At 39.7% G+C, this 9,193-nt stretch overlaps 1 protein-coding gene across 1 annotated transcript; it reads left to right on the top strand.

The window, feature by feature from the left end:
• The first annotated feature begins 157 nt into the window (after positions 1-157).
• Positions 158-9,158, top strand: LOC133529003 (5'-AMP-activated protein kinase catalytic subunit alpha-2). Its single transcript, XM_061866575.1, has 8 exons — positions 158-615; positions 891-1,000; positions 1,363-1,558; positions 3,060-3,359; positions 4,174-4,369; positions 5,280-5,403; positions 6,346-6,465; positions 7,229-9,158. Exons 1-8 carry the CDS (start codon positions 358-360, stop codon positions 7,491-7,493), a joined length of 1,569 nt encoding a protein of 522 aa, XP_061722559.1. The 5' UTR covers positions 158-357; the 3' UTR covers positions 7,494-9,158.
• Positions 9,159-9,193: the final 35 nt, after the last annotated feature.

Here is a 9,193-nt window from a genome sequence, read left to right as displayed (position 1 = left end):
CATTATATGTTACTTGTCTAGATACCTATTGCTGGCTATTTTGTAAGTTATGGTATTGGATCACATAATTAAAATAAGCATAAGCGGAACCATCTTCTTTTTTTTTTTTTCTAAAATAAGCATATGCGGAACCATCTTCTTAAATCCCTTTACAACTTGACACTTATTTGTTGACATCTGTGAAGACTGTCAAAAATTATTCATCTTGTTTCCTGGTTATTTTTTGTGTGTAATTTAATTACGTTTCAATTTTAAAACTACATTTTCGTGTTAATGCCTCTAATTAACGTGATCTGACTGGAGAATTAAAGTGGATCGATGTAAGGTTACTATCACGTAACAGTTTGTGCGGTAAAAATGGAGAAGCCTGATAAGCCAGTGGCGAGCGGGGTGCAACCGATCGTGAAAATTGGGCACTACACCCTGGGCGCCACGCTCGGGGTCGGTACATTCGGGAAAGTGAAGATCGGCGAACACCAACTCACGAAGCATAAGGTCGCCGTGAAGATCCTGAACCGACAGAAGATCAAATCGCTGGATGTTGTTGGAAAAATCCGTCGTGAGATACAAAATCTTAAGTTGTTCCGGCATCCGCATATCATCAAATTATACCAGGTATGTGTTCACTTTAAATTGGTGAAAAAAATCATGCAATTTGGTCTTAGTCTGACCTAAAAGACCCAAAAAGGCAAGCAATAATGTAATTATTCTGTTTAGCCCACTAATAATAGGCCTAAATTGTTTGAAGGAATGCAAATATAAACATGAGTCAACACTGTATCATGTAGTAGGGTCATGACCATGATCTTTTACCAATTCGGAACTATAGACTTAATACTATTTATTAAGTAAATTGCATATTAGAAGATATTTATTAAAACTGATTCCAGGTGATCTCCACTCCAACAGACATCTTTATGATAATGGAGTATGTGTCGGGCGGAGAGTTGTTTGACTACATAGTGAAACGTGGCAAGCTGCAGGAGCATGAAGCTCGCAGGTAAGTGCTCATAAATGTATTAAAAAAATTAATAGAAAGGATCTTAGGAACAACCCGGGGCCGTTAGCTTCATAGGCAGGACAACTATTTAGTAGGCTAGGACAGGTCATCATTGGCTTGAACCGTTCCATACTATTTGACATATTTCAACTATCAAATTACTAATGTGGATAGCCTCAAGGAGGGTGCTCGATCTTATAAAAAAAAAAAAAAAAAACTTCGATGAATTGAAACGAAAACTTGTATGAGAATACAATAATCGAATCAATCTGAAATCAATGAACCCTCAGTCCCCAATCTCATAGGTCTATGTTTGTAAGCACATATTAGAAGACATACAATTTCCTAAATTTCTTTTGCAGATTCTTCCAACAGATAATCTCCGGTGTTGACTACTGCCACAGGCACATGATTGTGCACCGGGACCTCAAGCCAGAGAATCTGTTGCTGGACCATAACATGCATGTCAAGATTGCGGACTTTGGTCTATCTAATATGATGATGGACGGGGAGTTTCTCAGGACTTCTTGTGGCTCACCAAACTATGCTGCCCCTGAGGTATGTGGCTTGTTAGGTTATGATTTTATAAATCTTATCTTATCTTCTAATTTCAGGGGGCCCTTGCGGATACACTTCGACCCATAGGGATCTTTTGTGTAATTGCCCCCTAAGGAAAGACCCATTAGCTACTCAAGAGCCTTTTTGACCATTTCCATGTGTCGGATGATGGAGCTTATGGGTCGCCTTTTGAATTCCTTTGGTTCCAGATAGCCTGCTCCAAAGTCCTTCATTCTTTGTCTGGCGAGGGTGTGACATTCACACATTAGGTGTGTTACTGTCTCTTCCTCTTCACCACACATTCGACAATCGGTGTTGTCAGAGTGTCCCATCCCGGCCAAAACCCCTTTGACCCCATAATGACCCGTAAACACCCCTGTTATAATTTGGAGTTGCCTCCTGCTAAGTTTCCATAGCTTTTTGCTCCAACCGGAGTCAGTCCTTGTATGAAGAGCTTTGAGTGCTTTAGACCCGTCAGACTGTCCCATTCTTTTTGGTGTCTGGTCTTAGTGTGGTCTTTGATAGCCGTTATAATGGTTCCCTGTGAAAGCCCCACGAATGGTTCTGGACCTATGTGGTTACTTACGGATCCAGCTCTGGCAAGTTCATCTGCATTTTCATTGCCTATGAATCCCTCGTGCCCTGGAATCCATACCAGTTGCACTCTATTTTGTCTTCCAAGCTTGTTCAGAGCTTGGACACCATTGTACACCAGTCTAGAGTCCACTCTGGGCGCCATGAGCGCCTTGAGTGCAGCCTGACTATCACTGAGTATATAGATATTCTTCCCTTGGGTTTGCCTAACTATATTCTCATGCATGATGATATTATAAACACTTTTAGTCCCTAAAAATGTATACCAATAAGATCGAATTTCACTCGAAGATGTTTCTTCTCTTTTATGTGATAGGACCACTTTTAACGGAGCAAAAGAGTCCCGATATTGGCTGAATTAAATTGAATTTTAATAGCCACATAAGTTTTAACATTTTCTTTTACAATTATACAAGTATCCATTTTTTTTTTAATGTTTTGCCTTTTTTGCTGTTTCTTCTTCTTTGTCAGGCTGTCTTTGACATACGCCTCCTCCAGGCGGCGCCACTTGCGGTTTTTGAGGATCTTCTTCAGTCTTCATAAAAGTTATCTTCTGGTTTACATTGGGGTCTATTCTTTCCTCTTGGGTACCATTCTGTGACATCTTTTGTCCATCCTTTTGTGAGCGCATCATTTGCCCTGTCCATTTCCATTTGAGTGTTCAGATTCTATAGATCGTCTTCTATTTTGGTTGTTTTCCTTATTTCTGTGAGTCTGCATCGATCTCTTAGCAATAGTTGGTACTGTACAGATGGAAACAGTTGGCTTTTACGCAGAAGGGGTCTTCAGAATTAAAGCTTAAAATAAATATAAAATAAATAATGCTGAGCAAATTCGACCTAAATTTCGTGATTGACCCAATATCAATTTTGGTATGTCAAAGTTTCACGAGAGTTTATTCTTACAGGTAATCTCCGGCAAACTGTACGCCGGCCCAGAAGTCGACGTGTGGTCCTGTGGTGTCATCCTCTACGCCCTCCTCTGCGGCACCCTGCCTTTCGACGACGAGCATGTCCCAACTCTCTTCCGGAAAATAAAATCCGGAATCTTCCCTATCCCGGAATACCTGAACAAGAGTGTGGTCAGCTTGCTGTGCACTATGCTGCAAGTGGACCCCATGAAGAGGGCCAGCATCGAGGACGTAAAGAAACACGAGTGGTTCCAGAAGGACCTGCCGGGGTATCTGTTCCCGTCTCCTGTTGAACAGGTGAGATGTGCTAAAATGCGCTTTATCACATTAGATTAAGGTTTATAATTGGTATTACCCTATGAAAAGGGCCAGCTTTGAGGACGTGGAGAAACAGAGGGGTTCCCGAACTTCCCGAAGGAGCTGCTAGGCTATCTGTTCCCGTTGCTTGTTGAACAGATGATATATGGTAAAATGGAACTTATTATGTTAGATTAAGATTGAAATTAGGTCAAATCGTGTCTTTAATAGTAAGTAGTAGATACCAAATCTTTATCTTTATTGGCCAATTCATTCCCTGCCTATAATATATTCCCATCCTGCTTTTGAAACAATTTTAGTACTAAAATGTTACATCGGTTGGACAAATTAGGGAAAATGAAATGTATACCGTAAAATGTTTTTTTTTTTTATGCCATATGATATGAGGTATAAAATTGGTCTAAATGTGTTTTCAATGGCAGGTAATATATTAGATTGCTTTAAATTAATTACTTTCAATCTAAATTTGAGGAATTTCCTTCCAGAAGATCAAGTGCATAATATTCCCCATTTCTGAACTGAACAAGAAAGAGCCTAGTGAAGATGCCAATTGTCCCCGCCGTAGCAAATACCGTCATCTCTCTCTATCACTCTTCCACATTAGTGCGACAGAGACATTGGCGTTTCGTTCGCTACGGAGCGTAAACTATTGGCATCTTGGCTAGGCACTCAGGTCGGCTTGACTTTCGTTCTCGCGCGCGAGAACGCACGTCATACTAGCCGGTCTGTACACCGGTTTATTTTCCTGTTGCTTTGTATATTTTATATTCTAAACCCCAATTCCTCTCCACAGGACAGCAGCGTAATCGATACAGAAGCCATAACCGAAGTGTGCGACAAGTTCGGTGTGAAAGAGCACGAAGTCCACAATGCGCTCCTCAGCGGCGACCCTCACGACCAGCTCGCCATCGCCTACCATCTCGTCATAGACAACAAGAGGATTGCTGACGAGGCTGCCAAAGCTGAGATCAAGGACTTCTATGTTGCCAGTGAGTGTATTCCACTTTAAATTAGAAATTAATTACTTCACTTTTACACTTTAAAACAGGGTCCCGTACTATTAAAGGATCTTAAGAATTTCTTACCTCGACCTAATTATCTACGAACTTACCTGTCTATTTGAGATTCGTAAAAAGGACGCGAATTTAAAATCTAAATTACGGTCAGGTTCAATGTAGGTCTTAGAACCCACGTCTAAAATTTATGACCGAAAACTGAGGATATAATTACGTGATCGCAAAAAGTAGACGCCATTTTTAATATCTTCGTTTATGGGTTTGTATGATTGTAGACTATGAATGAATTAACACATTCACTGCCGGGAACTCACATGGTGGGCGCTCGTGAACTTTGTTCAGATGCCGGACAACCCGCTGGGCGGGTTGTTTTGTACGCAGCTATAGACCACCGGTTTCTGGGGTAGTGCGCCGTTTTTTGTCTGGCAGTGAATGTGTTAAAAACATTTATTTCGAGTAACTATGGACTCGTACAAATTTGTTAGTAGACTTACGTTCCTAATTAAAGATTGTAAAAACATTGCAGAAAAAAGTGAGAATTTAAGGAAGTATAAATACGTGACCGTCCAAAAAGAGAAAACGTTTTTCCACTTCTAAATATTTTCCATTCTACATGATTTTTTAGTATTTTATTGATGACACAATGAAAAACTAGGTTTATAGGTTTTCCTTCTTTTTTCAAAATTTGCAAAACAAAAAAGTGAAACCTATAAACCTACGAGTAGAATATATTATGCTGAAGCGATCGACATCAAAATCAAAGTGATTTGTTAAGATTTAGTCAGTGGAAAACGTTTTCTTAAGGACGTAAACGGTTCAGGTCTAGTTGGCATATATCGATTGATATGAAAGACACTAATAATTAAGTAAGGTATGTTCGTAGGTAACTCGCCGCCGGCCGTGACGGAGAGCGGGCGGCCGCACCCGGAGAGGATCGCTCCTCTGCGCGACAAGACCTCGCCCGTGCAGCCGCAGCAGGACAAAGCCCGCGGCACGCCCGTCAAACGGTACTGTGCAACGTTGCCAGCTCGAACTATGTAAAATGTAGACTTGAACGTAGGCCTTCCATACATCGCAATGAGAGCGAGTATACAGTTACGTTGCGATCTTACGCTCCAACCTATGGTTGCCGCTCGAACAAATGCCGGAGCCGCGAGCCGGGCCGTCACACAGACTGGAGGACACCCTTAAGATGGGCTAACGCAAATTGTGACTTTTTATTACATATGATAATCAAGGGCAAATACTATGAAAGAATTCACTCGGAAATTAGACTATATTTGCGAGGGCAGGCTCTGAGCAAAAGATCTCTCGATAGAAAAAAACCGGACTAGTTCCTGTACACTTACACTACAAAGTGTGAGATGACTTGCCAAATTTTATAGTTCTAGGTCAACGGGAAGTACCTTATAAATTTTCGAATGTCGAAATATACGCTTTTTGCTGTTAAGACCGCATCTTTTTTTACATTCACTTAGAAGTTTGATTTTTTCACAGCTTCAAGGGACTGTTGACTTGAATGTATGGTTTTAATTACAATTCGATACCTTCACGCTTTCCTAAAATAAAGGGTCTTGACAGACAGACAGACTGACAACAAAGAGATCCTACGAGGGTCCCGTTTTTTACTTTTGAGGTACGGACGGAACCCTAAAAATCAGGAAAATGTCTAATTTACATTTATTTTAAATTGTGCATATCTTAGTAGTATTATACTCGTATAGTTTGAGTATAAAATAGCTATTAATGTATGAAAAGAATACTTTTATAGTTATTGAGGTAAAAAGTTAAGCACCGAATCCCATAAAGATCATTAATCACTGATTCATCTTCGAGGCGGGAGAGCTCTGACGAAGATTGACCTTCCTAATCTTCCTATCATCGTAGAGTCCATTCGGCCGACAGTGCAAGCAATGAGACAACTTATTAAAACACTTGTTCTTTCCCAGAGCGAAATGGCACTTGGGCATCCGTTCTCAGAGCAAGCCCAACGACATCATGCTTGAAGTGTTCCGCGCCATGAAGGCCCTCGACTACGAGTGGAAGGTCATCAACCCCTACCACGTCAGGTGAGTCCGGATCCAGGTTATAAGTGTCACGATCTGCAAGTGAGTAAAAAGCGTGAAATAAGAGCATGAAACGTTTTTTTATTTCTCATGCTACGAAAGTGGGTCATTGTTTATTCATGAAGTGTGCAGAAAGTGATACGTTTTCACTCTAGGATACGCCACTCCGGAAGGTATGTATAAATAAGGGAAGAAATGGAAAGATTTTGTGAGGTTCTGGTAGGCTGCCGTAGCTCAGTTGGTTAAGAGCAACGCACGGATTGCAGAGTTTGCAGGTTCAAGTCCTGCCGGAAACGTAATTTTTTTTTTTATATAATAAAAAAAGTTGTAGTATCGCTCGCAGACGTATCTGCTTGTTAAAAATGATAATATTACCTAGTGTTCATTAAAATTATCCTCAAGAAATACTATAAAAGCTTATACCTACACATGTTTCTTTTAAATACACATGTATTTTACTTTCCTCTCTCCGGTTAACACATTCACTGCCCTAAAACCCACCTGGTAGGCGGTCGTGAACTTTGTTCAGAGACAACCCGCTGTTGTACGCAGCTATAGACCACCGGTTTCTGGGGTAGTGCGCCGTTTTTTGTCTGGCAGTGAATGTGTTAAAGGCACCAATTTCAGTCTTGGACTATTGACTCTCTCACTGCGTTCGAGCTCTCTCTACTGAAATGAGTGCCTACCTCGACTGAAATTAGTGCCTTTCATCCCTCGGCTAACAATCTACTATTTTCATACTAAACAATATCATCAACATTTCCAGGGTCCGCACACTAAACAAAATGACAACTAAACACGTCAAGATGTCGCTCCAGCTGTACCAAGTGGACTACAAGTCCTACCTGCTCGACTTCAAGTCTCTCTCGGGCGAGAAGGAGGACGCCGAGGAGGACTTGGCGTCCCCCCTGGCGCCGCCGCCGCCCCTGGCGCCGCCCTGCGCCAGCCTGCAGAGCCTGCAGCCGCAGGGACACCACACTATGGAGTTCTTCGAGATGTGTGCGGCACTTATTATACAGCTAGCCAGATAATTTAGATATGGCTTATGTGGGACAAAAAGTTTTTTTAGGGTGCAGTGTGCATTGCATCATAATGTTCGCTCTTATCAAATGCCATGCAGCTACAGATTGTCTTAAATCTTAATATATAGAATACAGGGTGGGCAAATAAGAAGAATACATTTTGTTTTTAAATTTAAACTATATTAAGTTCAAAGATTATTAAGTATTATTTTAAATATATACTCTTCAGGGTTGGCAAATACATGCGGAACATAACTTAATTTCTGACATGTGTCCACCTCTAACAGCAGGGAAATGTAAGCCCTTATCATCGCAATTTTCTCGGTTTTAACTATTTAAATTTCATCAGCTTGTTAGCATAGACACGTAACGCAAAATTTTTGGGAATTTGGGTGCCAATCACTGTCACTATTTCTCGAATTTAATCGAGCAACATTTGAGAAAAAATTACTTGTTGTTAGAGGACATTTGGCAGAAATAATCTTTCGTATACACTTGCCAGCCCTGAATAATATATTTACGAAAAAATATTTAATATATTTTGCATTTAATGCAAATAAAATTGAAAAACAAAGTGTATCACTCTTATTTGACCAACCTGTAGAACAAAAATATTATTTGAGCGTGCATTGCTTTTTGGATCATGCTTATTATCATAACTAGCGAGATAATAGCCTAGTCTAGACCCAATGTTCCAAATTTGGAACTTATCACGAAATAAATTATGTATTATAGCAACGGAAATTTTTCGTCAATAATGTCATTGAAATTATGCAATTATAGTCTAATCAATGGTATTTTAATACCTTATGTTCTATGCTGTATATATTAATAATTCCTTAAAGTTGATTCAGTATTATACCTTTGTATAATGTTTGTTGAGGTTTCCTTAAAATTTAATTGTATAATATTGTATAAAAAATTGGGATTGTAGGATAATGTTATTTGATGGTTAGTGTGATGTTCCAAGGCGCTTTTAAGTTTGTACCACGTGGCACAAAAATCATTCAATCGAAAATAATAATGAGCACGATCATCTAAAATTAAAATGAACGAAAACGAGAATTATTGTGATATAAATAATTTTAGATACAAAAGTTATTTTGCCAAAGAAATCTGTCAGGAATCAGAATAAAAGTGCCTTTGTATTTCGTAAGTCAATAGCCAAAGTGTCTATTTAAGCTAAATAAATACACGCATTCGATCGAAAATACAAGACAGTTTAGGGTAACTACCAAAAAGCAACAGTCATTGACACCTATTTTTGTAGGAAAGGTATACTTTTAATAAAATAGGTTGAAGGTGCCAACCATTGGAGGGGTGCCGACGATAGGTAGTTAACCGGTATTTTGTTTATATTCTAATTTAACACACGTTATTTATTTTCGCCTTCGTTGGCTGCGAGGGTTATGGCCCAAATTGTCTAAGAGCATTCGCTAGCTGGCGCGGTTGCACGGCCCGCCCGCTAGCGGACGCCCTCGGGCGCAAAAAATGTGAGGGTATTGACATACAATCTTCTCAGATTCTGTAGACTTGGCCTTGGGCACTTGTTACTATTAATTTAATTGTATTGTACAAAGTAACTTATTGTACAGCTTAAAATGTTTAAAGTGCAATGAAAAATATACTTCCATTTAACTAGTTTTTCTGTGTCATTAAAACCTCTTAGAAATATTTGCGATGTTTTATTTCTATACCAAGGGTAATTC

Source organism: Cydia pomonella, chromosome 20 (assembly GCF_033807575.1).
Source record: "Cydia pomonella isolate Wapato2018A chromosome 20, ilCydPomo1, whole genome shotgun sequence".
NCBI lineage: Eukaryota > Metazoa > Arthropoda > Insecta > Lepidoptera > Tortricidae > Cydia > Cydia pomonella.
This window is presented reverse-complemented; position numbering and strand designations above follow the sequence as displayed.

Excerpts from the sequence above, each read along its gene's own strand:
- LOC133529003 (XM_061866575.1), top strand. The coding sequence starts at position 358 with ATGGAGAAGCCTGATAAGCCAGTGGCGAGCGGGGTGCAACCGATCGTG. Across the intron at positions 1,559-3,059 it reads CAAACTATGCTGCCCCTGAG|GTAATCTCCGGCAAACTGTA; the intron begins GTATGTGGCTTG and ends TTATTCTTACAG. Across the intron at positions 5,404-6,345 it reads CGCGGCACGCCCGTCAAACG|AGCGAAATGGCACTTGGGCA; the intron begins GTACTGTGCAAC and ends GTTCTTTCCCAG.